This window comes from Egretta garzetta, unplaced genomic scaffold (genome assembly GCF_000687185.1).
Source record: "Egretta garzetta isolate BGI_Z169 unplaced genomic scaffold, ASM68718v1 scaffold190, whole genome shotgun sequence".
NCBI lineage: Eukaryota > Metazoa > Chordata > Aves > Pelecaniformes > Ardeidae > Egretta > Egretta garzetta.
Window position 1 is genome coordinate 472,634 of NW_009258272.1, and position 22,837 is coordinate 495,470.

Below are 22,837 nucleotides of genomic sequence, written 5' to 3' on the forward strand. Positions count from 1 at the left end.
GCAAAGTGAAATGAAAGTCGCTAACCCTGTATCAATACCAATCCAAACGCTTGCTGAGAGTAAGACACCATTAAAATCACTTTGTCAACAGTCTTTAAAAAACAAGGGGGGGGATAAAAAAAAAAAAAAAAAAAAAAAGGAAAAAAGGCATGTGAGAAAGTGTATGGTCTAAAAAAGATGATGCGCTGTACTTTGTGTTTTACTTTCCTGTTGTGTGCTACTAAGTAATGACACCTACCTTCCAAGGAGAGGCTGTCTTAGAATCAGTTTCATCCTGTTTGAAAATGTGAAGAAACAGCTTTAAATAGGAAGCAAAATCTAAAACTACCAGAATATACTAAAAATCTGTGAAAGTTCTCCATGTTCAATCCTTAACAGAGTACATACATTTTTTACAAGTATTTGCATCATTTTGTGTTATCCTGCTCTGCACTGATTTGTGGTGTGGGGTAAGACACTCAGAAAACAAATGGATCAAAGGTAAGATAATATTTTTATGTCCATTCAAAGTCATTATTGAGTTCCTTCATGGAAATGGACTACAACTATGGCTGAACTTCTACTTGTACATCCCAAACCTGTTAGAATTGCCACACTATCTCAGAAATACTTACCCTGGGCATCATACCATAGACTTCCTGCAAAGGAAAAAGGACAAACAGAAACAACTTGTTATATTCTAACAGAAAGAAAGTTTTTACTGTTTTACAGAAAGGGAAGATGGCAGGAGATACACTTCCATCCTCCTTCTACAAACTGGTTACCAGCATGGCATTAAGCCAAATAGTGCTTGCACAACCTAAACATGTAGCAGAAATGGGAGTTTGACTACTCAACCATCTACTGCAACACATCATCTTCGATCTCAGAAAATAAACAAGCTGCTTCAATACTCTGTTGGCACCGTATAGAATTATTTAGAGAAATAGCCCAAGAATGTGAAAACCTCGGGGGAGAAAAAAAAAAAGGTAGGTTACTAAAAGAACAAAACAGATAACCCACAAAATTCCTTTCACTCTAGGTTGAGGTCTACTTTATTTCTCTTTTCCCTTAGCATTCCTCACCATTTTTCCTGCAAAGAAATGAAGACTGAAATTTCAAATTTACATGAAGTAAAGCTAATGCATGGATTCTCCATGTCTTTTAATACTATTTTAAAGACTTTCCATTCCTAAAAAAAGAAAAGAAAAAAGCTCTAGATTGTGCCATTTGCTATAGCACTGTTTAAAAAGAAACAATTTAAAGGGTACCCTTGTGATGGCCACACTGCAGAACAGGCATTAAGTATCTCTGGTTAGAATATCAGTATTATCAGACCAGAGAGCAAAAATGAACAGCTAGAATCTTGCAATGACACACAAAGCAGAAGACAACAGACAAAAGAAAGGAAAAAAGTCTTTCGCTTCTCCTGAGGATTAGCCTAAGTCAGAAAAAAGCGGACCTGTTGCTGTACTGCTTGCACTTCATCTGCCATCAACCCTTCTGACTCCAGGTCATTCGCAACCTTGTTTATGTCCTTCAGACGTGACTCGTTAGCTTTCAAATCCTGCACAGAACAGTAAAATATCACAGCATTAACATTCACACAAGCAAAACATGTGGAACAAGTTGGCACACCAGGTGTGCCAAAAAGTACACGGATTGTAAACAGCAAAAAAAAATTTACGGTTACCAGTGGATACACAATGCATGACAGTCTATGCCAAGAAACCCCAGCTGCCAGTGCCAAGCATCAAAGGAATAGAGAAAGGCACCATCAGACTTTTCCCGTACACAAAGGTAATTAACAATCAGGAATGGAATACACTTTTAAGCTGTTAGGTATACAACATTACCAACATGAAGATCAAAAGCTATCATCCATATTACTGCACAAATAAGCTACAAGGCCAACTTAAAGAGTAATTTTACCAAGACACACATACGTGTCCAACCAAACAGACTGACAGAGAGCTTTCTATAAAGCAGAAGAACCTGGTTAAAAAAAGTAGCAGTGGAGAACTTGCACTTAAAGTTCAATAGGTGACATTTTCATTTCAACCCAAATCCAGTAACTGCTATCATCTTCTCACCCTACAGTATTAGGTTGGCTCAAATTGTTTGTTAGCCAACTTTCAAGCTGTAAACATGATAATGTCCACAGAACTGTTGAATCACTGTCTTTTTCCATGTATAAGGTTAGGCTTCTTTGCCTTTCAGTGCTCTATATCTTATCAAAGGAGAGAGAATAAATATATGTGCCCAAGCAATTTTCACACCCTGTGCAAAGAAAAAAAAAAAAAAAAAAAAAAAAAAAAAAAAATAGAACTAGTATTGCAAAAATTGGGAGAAAAAATAAAACTGGAAAGCTACCGGAAATTCTGAAGCAGAGAATTATTTTTATTTTTTTTTGTATCTTGGGAAACACTCTACAGATGGAAACTAAAATGCATCTTTCCTTTCAACAAAAAGGAAGAGGAATAGTTTAACTGAAGGTTATGCTTTCCACAAAATGAAATTCCTCTGAAGCTTGGCAGATTCTGTATTTGAATGTATTGAAAGAGAGTTTCAGTTCTCTGGGAGCCGGGAAGCATGTAGCAACCTGGAGACTGTAACTAAATTGAAGATTTTGAATTTGGGATTCTCTCTATTTTCACAAAACAAAAGAAAAAAAAAGTATATATACCTTTTTATTTCCAATCAAAGCTATGTTTCCTTCTCAGCTATGCTCAGCTATGAAAAATTATCACAGACATATGACCAGAAAGCCTGAGGGGAGAGACCAAAACCAGCATATACATTATGCAGCTTTACAACATACCTTCTGAAAATCATCAAATTTCTTCTGTAGCACCTCCACCTGCTCCAGATCAGCACCCACTTCCTCATTTGTGAGTGCAGCTTCCTTCTCATTGATCCATTGTTGAAGCTCGTTAGCTTCACGGAAAAGCATAAATTTTTTGCAGCTTTTTTCTAGCATGCCTTTACGTTTTTCTCCCAGCTCAAGAAGAGAGTGATACCTGGACCAAGCAGAAAAGGAAAGCAGGGGGTAGTCAGATTGAACTGACCAGAGTCACAGTAAGTTACCAAGTACTGGTATCACCAAAGATGTGGGAAATCCCTGCAGTCTACACACTGTTGTTCTACAGAATTATACACTCGTACATGATTAGGTAAACATAAGCCATAATGTTGCTCCTCTATGTGGATATGCACACCAAAATGAGATCTCCCACATGCAACACTTCACTGGGCAAAAGCAAACCCAAATCACAGCTTAGGTCAGGGTAGGCTCTTAAGCTACAGCAGCGCTGCAGTGCCAGAATGACTCCATAGGATCTTACTTTCTGAGAAGGATTTTTCATATAATACATCAAGTTTGCCATCAGACTATTAAAATCCACTGGCTTCCCAGCTACATCTGCTGAATGTTTTAAAAAAAAAAAAAAAAAAAAGGTGTTATTTCTTTGATAATGCAACTATATTCAATGGGGAAATCCATGAAACTCATTTCACATACACTGTTTTTATACCTGTGGAATTCCCAACATCAGTGAAATTACTGCTCATTTACAAATGTAAAACCTCTAAGATGTTTAAATTGGTTTGAACAGGCAAATAAGCCTCAAAAGACCAGCCGTTTATTTAAAACCACAAGAAAACTGATGTCTCCTATTTGATTCCTGGTAACCAACTAGACACAGATGATCCTACAAAACTTTTCCCAAGCTATTGCTGAAAAAAGCCAATGGAAGTTTTACAGCTGTTAATACTGAATTACAGATCTCTTTAGCAATGCACAATGCCTGTTTTTAAAGAACCTGCAATTCAGAAAAGCCTCACCCTTAACACCCATTCTTATGGTTACCCTATTTTAAGTATTCTGGAAGATTTTAGCTGCATCTGGATGGGGTTTTTTATATCCTGAATCAGACCGCACATTCGTCTACCACAGCGATCATCATCAGCAACTGATTCTCATTATGAAGCCATGAGGACATCCATTTTGATGTTATTAAATCAAATAACTAAGACACGCTGAGACACCCGCAGGGGCCTCAAATGGGAAAAGGGCAGCCTTACAGTGTTTTCATCTCTCACCTTGGAGCACGCAGGCAAATACTGAGCAATTACACCTCCCAGCTTGAAGAGTTTGAGGATGTAGCATTGTCCTAACCAGTAACTCAGAGGTGACAAAGTCTGCTGAAGGAGATTTGATACCCTGGGCTGTAATGTCTATACATCAAACTGATAATCAACTCTAAGTCTTTCCATGGAAGCAGAGACTTTGTGGTTTCCTGTCTGTCCTGGTTTAAGGGTGGATAGAAAGGAACTAAGAATCTTTCATTCTAGGTTTGCATGGAAACATTCTACCCAGACTTGAGGAAAATGCTGTTTTGAAGCCTGCCCTGACTGCAGATGTTTGCCTCAGCATACAATTTTAGGTATTAAATACTTGAGAAGCTCATGGAGGATCTAGGGCAAAATTCCTTTAGAAGCAGATCTTCCCTCAAAGTTGCTTTGGCACACTTCAGAGATTAACATAATATGTTCACTTTTGATTCTCAGGCAATATATTCTCTACGAAAAGACAGGCACAGCCAATGAACATCATTACTGTGGATCTCCCAGCCACTTTCAAGAACATAATGCAAACTTGGTATTTTTTCCAGGACACCTGAGTGTAAGTTTGAAAATTACGTTAATGTTGTAATTAAAAAGAAATCATCCTATATAAATAAACTAATGCTTTTTGACTACCCAGCATGAATGCTACTTTAACTATGAAACCCCCACCCTTCCCAAACTCCAAGATATTAATATGTGATGTAATATTTGGTATACATATTTTATATATATTTATATAAACAAATTAATATTTCTATCTGCACCTCAGAAAATGCAAGATATGCTTTTTTAAAGAGAACAGTCTAGATATCACTAAAGCCTCATTTGCTAAGCAAAATCAGCATAATGGAAAACATCATCATCAATTTAGCAGCACAGAGGTGACCAACAAGATAAGCAGCTGGCTTGAAACACGTACCACGACACGCATCTAAACTAAAATAATGCACGTTACAGAAATTGCTTCTGTCATGTCTCTTTGGAGCAGCTTTCCCAAAGAAAGAAACAAACAAAGAGAGAATGAACAGTGACAGTACGGAGACAGCATGGTTTAGAAAGGGCTAATCCTACTCACAGTTCTTCGACCTGTTTCATACGCAGAGATACACTGCCGACTTCCTTAGTTATGAGAGTCCTGCACAGACAGAGGGAGCACAGCAAATGCATGCAAAAAATTAGTCAGATTAACAAAAATAATGAAAGCAGCAGCTCCATCCATGGGTTGTCTGTGGTAGGAGATGGTTAAGAGTTCACATTTAAATGGAGAAAATTAGGTGTCATTCAGAAGCAAACAAAGCAAATCAGACCAGGAGTACAATTCACATAAGGAAACCTCAGCAGTACAGTTGAACTCTCTCTATATGGTCTCCTCGTTTCCTGATCATCGTGCCATGTGATTGTAAACTAAAGGGTGGCCCCCTCTCCTTGGCTCTAAAATAAAGCATCCCTGTTCTAGTTCTTGAAAGGAGCATGCAAACCCATAGAGAAAGTTGTGGTGGTGGTTTTTTTTGTTTTGGTGGGGTTTTTTGGTGGGTTTTTTTGTTTTGTTTTGTTTTTTTACTTTTAGAGCTAAAGGTAGTAATTGTTGTAAGTCACTATATTAACTGGTGACTCAAAACAACAGAGTGGGAAGATATTCTCATGTAAAATGACAGTGTAGCTGTGAAAACAGATGGGAGTATGCATAAAATTTTCAGCTTTGGCTTCCAAGTGGCTTGATAAGATAAGCCAGTTCACAGCTATCACCCACAGCCCTTGCTTGAACTAATCTACAACTACCATGTGCTTTAGAAGGTCATTACCAAGCAGGCAGACAGTTTTTGCTATTTGCAATGTGAAATGCAATTGCTGTTTCCTTTTTTAAAATGGGGAAAAATAAAAGGGTTAGGGGGGCACCTTTTAGTCCACGTAATGGCAGCAAATAATGGCACCACATCTCAGGAAAAAAGTAATGAGCTAGCACCAAAGTAGTCACAGCTCCTAAGGAGGTCACCTCCAGAGGCAGCCCTATATAGGGAGGGTACTGTACTTCATGTAACCAAATTTAAGAAAGCTTTTCAAAAACAGATCACACATTAAGAAGGGACAACTACAGATACAAGAGCTGCTTAGGACAGATATAACTCACAAACAAGTTTGAGTTGTTAGGTACAACAACAAAAGGAACACATAAAATACTGAAGTCAGACAGCAAGTTGAGCTCAAGTGTCATGAGTTTTACAGTTAAAAAAATGGGAAAAGCAACAAGTAAATCTAGAGTAAGAATAAACAACTCAGTATGGTGCCCCCGGTAAAGGAGTCCCTTGGTTTGCTCCAATTTATTACTCCCTAGTGTAAGAGGCATCAACCTAAAGTTCTGGCATATGCGAGGCAAAGGCCAAGCCAGCAAATGCTGGATGGGTATCATATCTCATCAGTTAGATCTTACTGGTTGTCGATTTGCTCCTGTCGCAATGCTATGCTGCCTTGCTCTTCCAGGAGATTTTCTCGGGATGCAGACTGGGCAGGATCTAGTTTTTTCACATAGGCAGCTGGTACAAAGCCCTGACGGTCATTAACTTCAACCTTCCACCAGTCCTGGGAAGAAAAGAAGTGGGGGGTGGGTGGGTGGTGGAAAGCAACCACTGTGAGGCAAGCATCAAGCATAAAGTATGCTGAGCAACTAAAACTGTAAATTAGAAGCTTCTATAAACACAAGAAAACCAGCAATGCTCATAACAGTTTGCTCTTTTTATGGAGATCATTTCAAACAAACTGTCTCGAAGACATCTAGGTCTTACTTCCATGTCTCCCCTTGTGTTTGGTCAAAAATTCCTCAACAGTAGGGCAATAAGTTTCCTCATAGACACATGCCCTATAGCATATGGTTTTTATCTAACTTAGAAAAGTTGGCAGCTATAGAGGAGTCATGAGAATGAGCTGAAGAGGTATGCTAAAGTGCTGAATGGGAACATGGACTAAACATGCAAATTCTTTAACTTCTTTGAACATTCTTATTAGGAAAGCCAAAACCAAAAACACTCTGCAGAACACACACCACCAAGTGAGCCAAGCACCTCAGCAAAACAGACAGCAAGAGCATACCTTGTTGGTGCTGTTAAGTAAGGTGAGGATATCTCCTTTTTTCATAGTCACCTCCCGGGGACTCTTCTCTTGGTAATCATAGAGTGCCAGAACAAGCTCTTTTCCAGTTTCATCATCCGTGGGAGCAACTTGTTGCTAATAAAGGAGGAGCACAAGAAAAATGGGTCATTCCATGTTTATTACAATCAATGTAGTCATCCTAAAAAAAAATACTTCAGCCTTAAAGATACTGTAGTGCCTTAAAATGATTCTTACGGAAATAAATGTAATGCAGATAGATGTATTTTAGGTGCCATCTGGGCTCAAACCTTGAAAACCACCACATTATACTTTTTTCTTACAATGCAACACAGCTGCCTGGTATGATTATAAAAACGGACCACTACATTTTTTGAGAACATCAAGTACAGTCTGCAGTAAGCCCTCAAAACCAAAAACTGTTATTAAGCTTTGTCTCTACCTTCTGCTGACCCAAGAATTTTAGCAACATGATTAAGCATCTCTACTTACCCTGCATGACTGGGCCTGTTCCCTTAATGCCTGTATGCTACTGCCGTAAGCAGAAAGATCAGACATCAAAGCTTCATGTTTCTTCAGAAGAGCCTGAAAGTGAATGATAAAACCAACATGTACACCTAGCCATTTTACAAATACTACTCTGCTTAAAATACATACTTTGGCTCCATACATGGAATGTGGTTTTTTCAGAGCTGCCAGTCTTGTGACTCTCATGAGAATAACTACTTCTATTTATTCACAGGCTAGATAGTAGTCCAAATGCTTCTTGTGCTTTTTCTCTACCTTATCTCAGACACGTTCTTTTGTTCTGACCAGGAATACCACTACCACTCTGGAAAAAGCGTTCAGTTTGAAAGTATGCCTTTAAACTGAACTTCATTTTGATGAAATGTCAGTCAGTGTCTGGGATATGGTGTTTTACTGCAGAACGATACTAGTAAAATAACTCTAGACAAAAAATTACTTCCAGACCGATGAACTACTGAAAACCAGACTCATACTGACATGCAACACCACATGAGGAATTTGCTGATACTAGTCTCGTTATACTTTACAAAAAAAAAAACAAAACCAAAAAAACCCCAACCCCACACCTATAAAAGAGTGAATACAAATGTAAAGTTTCTTCACAACCGGTTTAATATACTGAACAGAAAAATTTTATGTGCAATAACTACAACACAGGAAAAACTGTCATCTTTTGACTCTGAGCCAAAATTCAGCTTGATGCAAGAATCTTCTGTCTTTTTTCTTAAGATTCCTGAAATTAGCAGAACTCCTTATTTTTTTCCCCACTGGACAAATCCTCGCTGTATTTATGCAAAACTGATTCAAAACAACAATCTCAAATACCTCAGCAGAGTCTTCATCTTTTCCATAGTCTGTGCTGCCTACAATGGGCTCCTTTTCCCTCATCCAGGATTCTGCCTCATTAGCATCAGCAAAGTATTGCTGAGCTTGCAGGGAATCCTCTAGGTCTTGTCGACGCTGAGATGCTTTAGCTTTCAGAGAGTCCCATTTTTGGTTTAGCTCGTTCAATTTGATTTTCACGTCCTCAGCTGCAAAATGTCCTAGGAAACAAAAAGAGGGAACTGAAGGACTTAAGGAGACATAAATAAAACACACTGAAAGATTACTTGTACTTCTTGGAAGTCACGGAAATTGAACCTGTTTAAACCTATGTAGCCTATTCTGACTAGAATAATGAAAGCACAACTCGGCTTGTCCTTCTGCCTCAGACTGGAAAAAACTGTACCTGTCAATCAAAGTGTACTAGGAATATTTGAGTCACGAAGAACAAAACAAGACACATCATAACACTTCTTCTCAATGATGAAACAGAAAAGGTCATCTCTTTCTAGTGGCAGAGTTTTGACAACAGACAAATATTATTTCAGACCTGCATTCTGAATCTTAGAATCAAGGAAATGTTTTTTAGTATTCTGGTGGTAAGAACACCCAGTCAGAAATAAAGACACATAGTTATTTAAAAGCAGGAAAGACCCTTACTGTTCTTGTGCAGGATCATCTCTCACATCATGATTATGTACCTCAGATACAAGCCTTTAATAGATTTAAAAATGGAGACTAAATATCATAGGCACAAAGCTGTTGAATACAGGGCTCATACGTGTTTGTCAAGAGCAGGTGGAGATTTGTGAAAATCATGACAGGTTCCCATCAAGGAATCTATTTTTATTTTAGGTGAAAGAATGACCAGAAGTTCATCCTGCTAGCAGGTACCTGTCTATTGCCTGGATAAAAACAGGCAGCGATTCTTAATTGCACAGGGCCAGAGAACAAAGTCCAGCACAAAGACTTGGATTTCTCAAAGAGTTAAAAAACATCGAGACATACCCTCTTCCACCATAGCATTTCCTTTCTGTGTGACTGCTTTAATGCGGGGTTCATGGCCTGCAATTTCTGCCTGCAAAGCCTGGTGCTTCTTTAGCAAATTCTGGACACCAATTAAATCCTTGCCTGAAAGATATAAAATAGTTAATCAGCTAATTCAAGAGTCATTAGACTAAACAAAAATTTCAGGGAAGCTGCAACCATGGCTACACGAACTTGCAGAATAAGTACTATCACAGTGAAGACCAAGCACTATGAAAACAGAGTTACCCATTTGAATTGTAGAAGTAATATAACAGTTAAAGTACCATGGGCGATGGCAACTATGTAACTCCAGGTAATGTTAATTACAATAAACATTTCAGCAATTTCCAGAGAACATTCCAGAAAAAGACAAGTCATAACAGAGTGATTCTGACATCTAAATCCTGAAGATAACAGGATGGACCAACCTCGGTTTGTGGAAGCTGCAATAGGTTCTTTTTCCCTAATCCAGGTCTCTTCATCCTCAATGTCACGGAAAAGCTGCTGCAGGCGAAGAGAATCTGCAAGTTTCTGCTTGCGAGCTACCATTGGATCCTTTAGAGCTTCATAACGAGCTACTAAAGCTTCTTGTTTCTTCTTGATATTGTCAGCATCGAAGTGCCCAGCATCTTGGAACTGACGTGCCTGGATGGTAATGCCATCTATACGATCCTAAAATTAATTCAGCAATAGCATTATGTCAGAACCTCTGTAAGATGGCTGCAGTGACTGAAAACATTCGAAGAGTATTTTCAGGCCTTAGCTAGTAAGTTATGTTGTGACAGAAGAGAACCTCATCTGCACACTGCCAGTGCAATAATTCTGGTAATAATTATGTCCTGGATAATATTTAATGCACTATGTAAATGTAGTTGGGTTTACTCTATCAATTTCATAAAATAAACAAAATATTTTTGAAATTATATTGACCCTACAGAGGTACTACTCTAGATGAACCACTTTTCAATTGTTAACCACTTATAATCCCAGTTGTGGGAACCCAGATATTTTTTTTTATTTTCTTGCTGTGGATTTAATTCCCTAAAGGAAATTTGCAAACATAGGCACCGTTTGCTGTAAAGTTCTATATTTAAAAACTAATCTGTTCTCCCTCCCCTGTCATTTCTTAAGAGCTATACAAAACCAAACTGAACAAGAATAAGCTGTTCGCAGATGGAGAGTCTAAGGGGAATTTTTTCCTACACAAAGTACAGCACATCTTCTTAAGTTGGTATTCACAGCACAAAACAATGCTGTGCTGTCAAGCAGATCACAGTTATGGAATCATTTTACTTTTTCAAAAAGCTAATCTCAAAGTCACGAAGATACTATTCTTAGAGACATACAATTTACATTTCAGTTCAAAATTACTTATGATAAATAAACTGCAAAACCCAAAGCTGCAAAAATTACGAAAATACAGACCTGCTAAGGTCTCTGAAATGAATAATTTTGAACGAGCAAATTGGAAAGGGCAGGAAGAAAAATTATTTCCTTTACCTGATGGGCAGCAACATCTGCCTCTAGCAGGGCATGTTTCTTCTGAAGATTCTGAACATTAGTAAGATCTTTTCCATAATCATCAGAAGCCAAGTGTCCCTCTACTTCATACAGCCACAACTCAATGTCTTCCACATTGCGATTAAACTGCTGCTGTTGATTGGCTTCACGCAGTTTTATACCTGACCGAGACAAGAGTAGCAGAGAAAAAGAGCACTTAAATGAAGTGGAAAACTAACTCACTTCCTGTTTTCTCCTGGCTAACTCTCCAGAAAAAGAACTGCCCATATTCTTCTGAGCACATTGTACCTTTGAGCTCAGTGGCCTCCAAAAGTTTCTTCCACAAGCTGATAACTTCATTCATGCGAGCTGCCACTTCATCAGATGCATAGTGATTGACATCAATCAACTTCTGGCCAGCTTTCTCCAGTGCATCAATACGACTCTGATTAGCAGAAAGCTCTGCTTCAAAAGCCTGATGTTTCTGGACTTTACCTTGCAAGTTTGATGGATCCTACCGATGAAGAAAGAGTAAGAACCTTTCAATCCAAAATTAGTATCTATAGCTCTCTGAAGAATTTTTACAATTAGACTACATTCATATACATGCCAAGATGTCACAAGAGGATTTGGTGCCAAAAATATGCCTTTGAAATCAGACCACTTAAGCTATTGAATAAGCATGATTACAGCATGATGGGCAAGTCCCCCTTGGGGTCAGGGAGAAATTGCAATTCCGCCTGTTGCCATTAATGCTGCCTACTATCAGCAACATTTTGACTGATACTGCTTCATATCACAGTGATTACATTAAGCCTTAGAATTACTCTAAAATTCGTCTTTGTGTTTACCTTGTATGCCTCATCTGTTGCAGTTTTCATTTTTTCATTAACCCAACTCTTTAGCTCATCAGAGTCTCGGAAAAACTGCTGCAGATGGAAAGAATCTGCAAGTTGAGCACGGCGGTACATAGCTCTTTCATGAAGGGCATTTCGGCGACTCAGCAGCTGAAAAAAACAAGTACAGGTTTTTTAATTCTTCAAGCTTGTAAGAACCATCACTGTATCTGTACTTTCGGGAGAGCTCTGCTGACTTATCCTATATTGCAGTCATACTATTTAAAATAATAAAGCAGAACATGATTCAAAGTCTACAGGCCAAATCTACTCTAGATACTTACAGCATCTCTGCGTGTAGCAACATCATCCATGGCATAATGGTTATTCTGAATCAATTTAGTAGCAAACTCATCTAACGCCTAAAGAGAAAAGAGTTTTCCATTTATTTGGTATAATAATAAAAAAAATGTTTGTGCAAGTTTATTAGATTAATTCTCAAAAGTTTATCACAGTAAAACTAACAGAAAGCCATTAAAATAGCTATTGTTACACCCTTTTTTATCTATACCATTATCTTAGATGTGGAAGAGTGCAGATTTTTGACAAACCTTCATCCACATGTGTGCTGGCATGATATGCAAGCACTAGGTTACTCAGCTCTCCAAGGCTGAGCCCTATCCTATCTTTTCCACTATTTTCCATTTTAGAAAACAATAGATATAATTTAGAGATAATACATCCCAACATAACAGTCGATCATTCTGCAGAGCAAACCCCATCCTTCTCTGTCATACTCCAGCAGTGTTTCCTCCCCACTCAACAAATTCACTTGTTTTATTTCTTGCCCATTTAGTGACCACCTAATGTAAATGTCTTACTGTGATTTTCTCCTCTTGGGCACTTAGGGATTTCTCAAAGTCTTCATGCTTCTTTAGAAGAGCCTCCACACTATCCAGAGAATCACCAAGGTCTTCGTTCAGCAGAAATGCCTGAAGTAAGGAAACAAACACATTTTTGTGTTCCCATGCTCAGCTGCTCTAAGTCAACTCAAGCATGGCCAGTGATGTTTCCTACCATATGACACTACTGAAAAGTAAAGGATGATTAACAACCAAAGGTTCTGTAAAATTCTTTTTAGCTTCTTATTCAAACAGCATTTTACAAGAGTTAACACACATAAAAGCAATCTCAAGCCAACTTGTCACAACTAATAGTTTCAGCATTAGATGGAAACAGTCATTGTAGCAGCTTGGGCAGTCAGATAAGTAACTCTGCACAGCACCCTGCTCACTAGTGCATGTTTAGTGGCAATCACTGCCACTAGTAAACACCAACTGTTTAAGACGACTAGCCAGAAATGAAAACCAACCATATCTGGAGAGTTCAAAGATATGCACTCACTTCTTGTTTGCTCATCCAGTTGTCAACTTGTTCAGTATCTCTGTAGAAAAGCTGCAGGTCCATGCATTGTTCGTACTGTTGTCTGCGAAGCTCCCATAGTTCTAGCAAGGCAGATCTTTCATCTGAGAGGATGGTCAGCTAATGAATTGGGAAGAGGAATACATAATAATTTTATTTAACAGTCTGGTTCATTTCCATCTCAACGTAAAATCAAGTTGCAACTCTAAAAAAGTGGTTAACACTGGACTGAAAATGACCTCCTGTGTAAAGAATCATTCTCTTCTTACTGATGTCATCATCCTTATATAGAGCAAGCCTCTTCTCAGCTTATCAAGCTTGAGTCCTGGCTACAACCTTCTGACTTCACTCAGAAATCTTTCCTTTTCCAAATTAAATCTACACAGATTTAATGGACAACTACAATTACAATTTAATGGACAACCACTCTTTTTGACTGCAGACCTATTCATAATAGCAGCTCTCCAGCAAACCATCCTGCTCTCTCAGCCTCTGAAATCTCTTTGGCCCACTCTCGCAGCATTTGAACTGTCTGACTGACCAATGTTTCAATACGCAGACTTCACAAGAGGCCCCGTTAGTCTGAAAGCCAAAATTTAGAAATACTAAATATTTACTGACACTTCTGATAGCAAACCTAAACTCAGATAAACAGATAACCCATTTTTCTTTTGGAGGAAAGACATACTAATAGTTCTTACTAACAGATAGGCAGAAGCTGTCAATTTGAGAATGCAAAGCACCCATTACTTAAATACATGAAAAAAGCCCTAAAAAGATGATACTTTGCAGCTTACAATCTTAACAAGAAATGAACTTTTAAATTAAGGGAAACAGAAGAAAGAGACAAAATTCTTCTAGGAGCTCTTGCTCTGAACTTACCTTCTCTTTAACTTCATCAGAAGCATAGTGCCCAGCAGCAAGCAAAGCCTGGCCAGACTCATCAGCTGATTTGAAGCTGTCTTCATGGGCATCAATTTCTCCCTATGAAAGGGGATGTGAGTAAGCTGTTACCATAATTTATCTTAGAACAGAGCGTCAGAATATGAAAACTGCTATTGAAAATAACACAGAGACAACAGTCTGGACACCTGAATGATAAGCATTCAACTAGCTTTAAATACATTACACTTAACATGAGGACTAGAACGAAATGTATTACCTTACAATGTAGATAAGGTTAAACGTAAATTAGTATGTAAAAATGAAACTAAAGGTTGGTTTTAAGCTCCAGTGTTTCTGCTTACTTATAGCAATTCCTCATGATAGAAAACTGAAAGTCATCAATCCAGCTGACTGCTATCAAGTCTAATTATTTTTTAGAAAATATTATTGTAAGTGTTCTTAAATACTTATTTATTAGCATATAACTACTATCAAGAAACAAAGTAAAAATATTAAATCAGGACAATAATCTAGTACTGTGTGAGCTGCATGATCAAAGGATTCTAGTGATATAACATCAGCAGTTCCGACTCAGAGACTGTGTTAGATGTACAAATCTCTGTTGAGGGTTGCTGACTGGATTTGGCTCATATAACCATTATACCTTATGTTCCTGATGTCTGTCTAGAAGGGCTTCTGCTCCAGCCACGTCATTGGCAAGTTCATCAGCATTTATCAGAGCCTTCATCTCAGTCACCCAGCTGGTGAGGTCTCGGAAGTCTGCAAGAAAGCGCTGCAGCCTTTGGAAAACAAAAGGAAAAATGGTTGGGAATAATTTGTTTGCATAGTTTCTCTATCCCTAAAGAAAGGGTTACAAACATAAAAGCTGTCCCTCAGATAGAAACAAAACAATACCAAAATGCAGTCAAAATATTAAATAATATTAAACAACTAAATATGCTCTCAATCAAAGAAAGAAGCCTTTTAAAATTAAGAAAATGCTAGGTTCAGGATCAATTTCTCAAAGACATGTTTTGCATATAACTTATAGAAAATAAAAGGAATATTCCTAACTACAAGCCTATATGTTGAAGACAACAGAAATCAAATAGTTCTCAAGCAGAGTGTTTGAAAATAGCCCACAGGACTGCTTCTGTTGCAATCATAACACAGGGGGGTGGGGACCAGGACTGACAGAGTTTCAACTGTACCATGCCTCAGCCTTAAAACAACAAGCAAATTCTCAGATTCCTTTCAGCTTGCCTTTACAGTTATTGCCTTTGGCATATGCTTAACACTTATCAGCAAAAGTGATCAGTTTCTGTTCCCCTTTTCAATTTGCTGTTAATTGATTTGAAGAGATTATGACAATGAAGACAAAGAAAAAATGATTATTTGTGTGGGTCTCCACCACCATCTTGCATCATGAGAGGGAACAAACAGCAGTAAAACAAAACCAGAAAGGATGTAAACTAACCACCATATTAGGGTAAGTTTCTTTTTAGTATGGCTTCTCCATAGTGATCTAACAGATTACGTTTCATAGACAGGCTAGTGTAGAAACAAGATTGGATGAAGACAAATCCCACAGCTACAGGAACAGGTCCTTCATTTAGCCCAGGACAATACATCAAACAATATACCATACTTTAGTCTTCACAGAGAATCATAAGGACTCCACAGTGAACACATTTGTAACGTGTATAAAAAAACCCCACCAAAACTAAAATATAGTCAGATATGTACTTCAAAATGCAGATATCAACCCAGATGGGGAAAAAAGCAAATGTCCTAAAACATCAAGGTGTCTATTTTCATAATTGATCCACATCTAGAGAATGACCAAAAGCTGTTAAGTGTTTATATATAAAGTATTTCTTTTACTTCAACTTATTGTAAAATATAATTTGGTGAACAAGACTGCTTCTGGAAATACCAGAATCATCAAAAAATTTTGGAACAACATCCCCTTCTTCTCCCAAGAGCCCTCTGTCAAATTTGAATAAGGAAGAAAGGTCATTTCAGCATGATAGTATTCCTACCTGTAGGAGTCATTAAGGCGAGCATGCCTCTCTGCTGCCAGAGTTCGGATCTGTTCCCAGTTGGCAATCAGTTCCTCCCGTTTCACTTGAATTTGAGAAGCATTTATTGGGTGAGATTGCTGCAAACGGTCAGCTTCTGCACAAAGGGCCTTAACCTAAACCCAGTCACAAACAGTGAGTAAGCTTCCAGCCTTTTATAAGCAGGTTACCTCGTTTAAATTGTAGGTAAAATGCATCTCATATGGATACCTTATCTTCCAGAGCTGCAAGATCTCTTTCCAGGCCTTCATGCTTACGCAATAAAGCCTGCACACTGGCTAAGTCTCTGCCAAAATCATCCGAGGCCATCAACTGCCCTTTCTCCTTAATCCAGCTGATTGTTTCATCCACATCCCTTCAAAACAAAGCACAAATTGAAAGCAGTCTATCTTATACAAAAAAAGGAAGAAAGTAGGAAGTTATCCTGTACCTATGCCAGATGTACTGGCATACAAAGCCATATATATAAAAACTGCAGCCAACTACAGTCATCCTTAAAAAAAAAAAACAAAAAACCACCAACAAAAAAAACCTAACCCCAAACCATACCTCCTCCCTAGTCTAAAAAAATTAGACTTTTTTTTTAATCTCAAAAAACCTTGAAGCATATTGGCAGGCCATTCTTCAGATGGTGTCACCAGATTTAAACAAGGAATTATAGCACCACTGAGCACCATCACCTAGTAGGTCCATTTCCCACTCTGGACCCTTCTCCGACTTAATTACAGCAAATCTCAAAATGCTGTAGATGGAGAATGAGGACAGAAAGCCGCTGCTCAAAGACCCCCAGAACAACTGGACTGCCATCCACCTAACAACAAAAAACCACCTTTTAAGGCTCCTCTAGGACAGAATTGGAAGAAAAGCCCTTAGAGGAAAAAGAAGCAAAACAGTCATTAGCAAGAATGAACAAAAATACCAAGTGTTGATGTCTCTTCTGAGGTTATTCTAGAACAACAAGGTCCTCATTCAACAAGTCATGAGGAAGAGTAAAGCAAAAACGTAACAGACAACAGTAGCTCTTCTCATAATACGGTATGCAGCTGAACGTGCCACCAAACACCCACACAAATATTACATCACTTCAGCAGATCCAGCCAAGATCATACCTGTTGAAGCGCTGAACTTCAGCTGCCCCAAAGAGTTTTCCTTGCCTCTGAAGGGCAAGCCCCTTAAGACGCTGCCAGCTTGCATTTACTTCATCCTGTTTGGATTTTATCAGTTCTTCTTCAGGGTGTTGTTCCTAGAGAACAAAGGAAAAATGCTATTTTCACATGTTCTGTGATTTTACATCCATTGACAAAACCTTGAAACACCGTTGTTTTTCAAGAGATCAATTTGTAATAACTGTACTTTCCAGATGATCACTCAATTTGATAGTTTTCCTGAAACTCACTGTATAAACATTCAATATTCTTGCAGTAGTTTAAGCTTCCCTATGTACTAATTAGTCAACGGGAAGAGGGCTGTAAACAGAATTTTTTTCCTGAAATGCAATACTTCCTGTCCTGTCTCCATCCTTGATCAAGCCCCAGATGACGTACCAGAAGAGAAGAGATATTAATCCTGCTTGACAAAGGAAATACATTTAACCCCAAATATGATAGTTTCTCTTTACTAATCACTACTCTCCACATTTTCAGGAACATTCTCAGCTGGGGCAATTACTCAAGCTATTCAGCAGAAGAACAAGGGAACCAAATGATGACCATTTAATCTTAAGATAGCCAAGGATCTAGGCACATGTTGAAGAAGACTTAAAAGATCTGCTATCAAACCAGGGCGAAAAAAGAGGAAGTTGCAGACAAAAGTGTGCTGCGTTTCAGTAGACTTGCCAAGAGACATTTTCAACACACATGAATGTTTACCTGGATGAGTTTGCCAGCAAACTGGTTCACTTCATTTACTCTTTCCTCATGAGCTGCAAGGTCTGTCTGGAACTCTTCAAACTTCTTTTGCAAAACTTCAACGTGCTCTAAGTCCTGCCCAAGCTCTTCTGAGGTCACTATTGCTTCCTAGCACACAGAGGGAGAAAGACCACCTCAATTTCAGTATAACCTACAGGAAATCACTACAAGAAATCAGGCAGCAAAGTGTCCTGATTTTGAATAGGTAAAAGACAGTTACAATCACCATGTTTAAAGTCAGATTTAAAACTACACTTCCTCCTTTAAACTCCACTCCCCTCCAACATCTTTCTATTATTGCCGAAAAACGTGCAAGATCACTAAGGGTTTTTTTTTTTTCCATCTTGCTTGCTCTTATTCATTTTTCAAGTTATTGAATATAACCAATTCTATTATCCTAAGTTTTCTGTTCTGTGCACAATGATCACTGTTACAACCACCTAAATTTCTGAAAGAAGATAGGCACAGAAAAAGCATACTTTTAAAACTACAAAATAATTGCCCATGCTATTTTGGAGTACACACAGTGACTAGAATTTGTTTACATTTTCAGATTGTTAATGGGCATTTCCTGTAGGCTTCTGATGTAAGATTTCTCTATGAAAAGTGCATCATCATATGCAGTAACAGTTAAGCAGGGTTTACAGTTTGAACCCACAGTGACACAAAATAGCAAACCATCATTAAGAAAACCTATATGATCGTTTTGTGGCTTTTTTTCCGTGATAGTGTGGTTTGTGGTCTGTTTCCTCAGAGTTCAAAGAATCAAAAGCCAACAGTTCTCCTGCAGCAAATGCCCTTACAATGCGTATCTAGAGATATTCCAATCATTAAGTAATTATGTACACACTGCTCGCTGGTTAGGCTGGCTACTTTCTATAACAGATCATTTAGAACATTTATAAAGAACATTTGCTTTTACATGTTGTAGATTTCCCTTACAGGATACTTGAATTTGATTACTATGAGAAATATGAAGGTCTCCTCAAAGCAAAGAAAGAATTAATTATGTTTAGCTATGCTCTCCAACATGCAGGCTTTCTCCCTTCATCTAGTATCTTTTTTTTTTGTGGCTGCAAAAGAAGGAATACTAGTTTGCATACTTACTGCTTATACAATATGAGTAACCTAAATAAAACGTATAGGTGCCATATAGTTCTGTGTGACTACCTGAACTCCAGCAACTATACGTCGATAGAAAATTTCCCATCAACAACACAGTAAAGGCAAGTAATAATTATACCTTGTCATTGATCCAGTCCAAGACATCTTCACACTCACGTAAGTATTGCACCAGCTTCTGTGCTTGCAACAATTTGACTCCCTTCTCTCTCATCTTTTCCAACAGTAATTCCCATAGTCGGTGCAGCTCCTGCAGCCGAGTCTAGAACAATAGGACGTTGTTACTAAAATCCCGTATCAGAGAAGATTAGATTTCTTCTCTTCCTGATCTTAACAGAAGATTTTTTTTTCCCCCTGAAGCTGTACATCCTAAACCTTATTTTAGACAAAAGGTGGACAAAACCAATAACAATTTCGTCTCCGGTCATTAGTTTTCAAATGATGTAAAGTGATGTAACAACACAAAATTAGAAATTACTGAACTGAATATTTAAACACTTATTAATTAAGCTATCAAGCAGTTATGTTTACATAACTGTGAGGTAAACATTTTGAGATCAAATTTAATTCAAATTCTACGCTAGTTTGAAGTCAGACAAAAAAATTTGCTGCTGTCCCCTTCAAATGTTCAGTATTTTACATGGAAGTCAACTCCCAGTAAGTGCATCCCATTTTCATTTTGGAATTTGTTTTTATTTAAGACCACACATTTTGTTTCAAGTCAAACTTGTGCCACTTTACAGTATTTTAACCATTTCTCTTAGCACTACTCAGTTAATATATTTAGCCAATGTTGTTAAGTAACATAATGCTGAAATACTAGGACCAACTACTAGTTTTAATATGGAGTCTCTCTCTCACTGTGCTCTTCCTTTCAAAGCTGTTGGGAGCAACCATAAATTTTATAGACAACTAAAAGAAAAACCACACTCCCACACAGAAACACAGCTTGCAAAACAGGAAAGTATCTGCTCCACCCATCATCTGTAACGCTTTGCTCATCGAGATCTGAAACTTGAAAGTCATGCTAGAGAAGGTTTTGAACACCTAGCATGGGTGGACACCCTTTTAATCCATTTAGAAAGTTCAGTTAGGTAGGTTTCAAGGGAGGAAAGAGCTCACACTATTTTCTAGCACTGCCCAAAAGGATAGTCCAAACTGTCAACCAAGGAAGAAAGAAGACATTGCAAAAAGAAGTTGCACTGCACAGCCAAAAGTTTCACCTACTCGTATGTGGAACCCAACTTGGGTAGCTGTTACTATTGGGCGCTGTGCAGTCCGGTATGGCGTGAAAGACTGAACCATTAAAAGGCAAATTATCACTCCAAACAGAACACAAATAACAATTTAAATTAAGCAGCTAAGACACAGTATTATTGAAGATCACCCAACTGCAAAGCGTGGTTGGTTTTTTTTTTTCCTATTTGTGGTAAAGATTATACGATCACAATGAGATTTCTGAAATAATCATTACCTTGGGTTTTTTTATTATATAATGTATAAAAAAAATTTCTGCTTTTCTTAATCAGCATCTTAGTTACAATGAAATGATGAACATATCAGTTAAGTTGATAATCACTACAAAGATCACAGGAGTTCTCCTTTTGAAAAGCTGTAACAGCTCACATCCAAATCTTATAAAGCTGTAAACAACTCTCTGAGGAGACTTCTTTGCATTAAAGACAAATGCAGCCATAACAGACACTGAAATAACTGAGGCCCAGAAACAGCAGATTTAACAAAATGACTCCTAGAGAAGAAGTTGGTATGCAGAACAAAAATAAGTGTTTACTGGTGGGGTATGCACACGTGTGTGTGTGCACATGTGTGGGAATAAGAGAGAAAACACTAACATAACCATAGAAAAATGAGAATACATAGGAGGAGGAGTAAAAGATAACTCTCAAGTCAAGCCATCGCTTAAAATTTAGTTTTCTCAGACTTTTTAAAACACTGATAATCACTCAAATAATGTAAAATGTAAACCTATCTAGTGCCGCAGCAATGATTTTAAAAATACATTTGCCATTGCATTACACAGGTTGGGAGTTTTAGAGAGAAAGAAAAAAACAACAGTAAATCTCGGGAAAAGGATTTGAAGAAAGCTTACTGATTGTTACTGAGGAAGCAGCTGTCCTAAGAGAAGTTCACTGCCATAAAAACAGAGCAGACAGAGCACTGTACTTGGAGCTCACAGAAAAAAGCCATGGAACACAAATTCAAAGAGATTTGAACATATGGCCAGTACAACTTAACCAGAAAGTAAAGATCACTGGAGACCTGATGTGAGCCAGAGCACGTAGAAATTAAACATCTGAAGTTTACCTGTATGGCTGCTTGTGTTACTTGTAATTATTATTGCAGAAAATTAAAATGCTATATATAAGCAAAAAAACGAGCAGTCAACATCCCTGACACGAGGCCTTGTGAATTTGCTGCTTCTTGATATTGTGCCTTTTTGGGAAGAACCACAAGTATAATTAATCATTTGCCTTGTGACTTGCAACACATTTTTGAATTACTGATGACTTTCCAATCCAAGTTCCTGGGCTCCACTGGGAGGCAGCTCACCTCAGAACTGGATCCAAGAAAAGATATGAGCTGGGTGCTCATGAAAGACAAAAACATCTGTAAGCTTTACAAATACAAATTCTCTTCTGTTTTTACTAATCAAATACCTGTAAAATTTTAAAAAGTATTTTAGAATACAGAGCTATCTGTGCAATCTGCACAAAGTGCTTAAGGAAAAGCCTGTTAAGAGGAGAAAAAAAGTAGTTTTAAAACTCACTCTAATGGTTTCAGATGCAAAATGGCCTTCATTAATCATCTGATTTCCAGTCTCATCCAGTTTAATGATAGCCCCTGAATTGGCCTGCACCTCAGCTTCAAAGGCTTGGTGCTTCTGCAGCTTCCCCTGCAAGTAAAACATCAAAGAATGCGACTGAGATTTGGTGCACAGCCCTCCTCCACATTTTCCAGCATCAAGATTTTTAAAGTATTTTATGCATATTCAGTACCAAAAAACAAACAATAAAATAGCACAGTTGAAATCATAGCTGCACCATATGTTTCACGGGTGGATTCAAACATCCCAGTGTCAGTTATTTCATTATTGTGTTTGGTCTTGCATACCGGAGTGTTCAAACATCTGAGGACCCATCAGCTAGTTCTACCCACACAAGTTAAATTTCTACAAATATCTTTTTTTGTGGAAACAACAAGAGTTAATTCACGTTTATCTACCGAGCCAAAGCATCCAACAAATTCTAGCATTAAACAAAGCTGGTTTTACACTACGTTGCACTGCGTAACTTTTTCTATGCTGATTTAGCATCTAATCCATTATTAGAAATATTCCAATTATATCAGCAAAGAAACCAGGCTTTTGAAGAACACTTTGCAAGGCTTGGGTATTTGCATCCATCTTTCTTCACCACTCTCAGATCAAGTTACATTTATGCATTTGTTCCTTCTATCCCAGCTGACCTGGTACGCC

General features: G+C 38.0%; 1 protein-coding gene across 5 annotated transcripts in view; it reads right to left on the reverse strand.

The window, feature by feature from the left end:
• The window catches only part of SPTAN1 (spectrin alpha, non-erythrocytic 1), a 49,604-nt gene that overhangs the window by 20,977 nt on the left and 5,790 nt on the right, over positions 1-22,837 (reverse strand). For 3 of the 5 annotated variants that reach the window (XM_009634695.2, XM_035890245.1, XM_009634689.2), the window contains exons 3-27: positions 22,130-22,255; positions 19,463-19,603; positions 18,181-18,327; positions 17,422-17,555; positions 16,523-16,667; positions 16,274-16,428; positions 14,896-15,031; positions 14,229-14,330; positions 13,329-13,466; positions 12,806-12,916; positions 12,269-12,346; positions 11,940-12,095; positions 11,398-11,602; positions 11,089-11,270; positions 10,017-10,260; positions 9,568-9,690; positions 8,563-8,780; positions 7,702-7,794; positions 7,192-7,326; positions 6,536-6,684; positions 5,183-5,242; positions 2,801-2,999; positions 1,442-1,546; positions 615-638; positions 239-274 (exon numbers count right to left, since the gene is read on the reverse strand). In XM_009634695.2, coding sequence (XP_009632990.2) covers positions 239-274; positions 615-638; positions 1,442-1,546; positions 2,801-2,999; positions 5,183-5,242; positions 6,536-6,684; positions 7,192-7,326; positions 7,702-7,794; positions 8,563-8,780; positions 9,568-9,690; positions 10,017-10,260; positions 11,089-11,270; positions 11,398-11,602; positions 11,940-12,095; positions 12,269-12,346; positions 12,806-12,916; positions 13,329-13,466; positions 14,229-14,330; positions 14,896-15,031; positions 16,274-16,428; positions 16,523-16,667; positions 17,422-17,555; positions 18,181-18,327; positions 19,463-19,603; positions 22,130-22,255 — 3,342 coding nt within the window. The remainder of the gene's footprint in view (positions 1-238; positions 275-614; positions 639-1,441; positions 1,547-2,800; positions 3,000-5,182; positions 5,243-6,535; positions 6,685-7,191; positions 7,327-7,701; positions 7,795-8,562; positions 8,781-9,567; positions 9,691-10,016; positions 10,261-11,088; positions 11,271-11,397; positions 11,603-11,939; positions 12,096-12,268; positions 12,347-12,805; positions 12,917-13,328; positions 13,467-14,228; positions 14,331-14,895; positions 15,032-16,273; positions 16,429-16,522; positions 16,668-17,421; positions 17,556-18,180; positions 18,328-19,462; positions 19,604-22,129; positions 22,256-22,837) is intronic. The other 2 variants (XM_009634709.2, XM_009634701.2) reach the window with 1 other exon arrangement.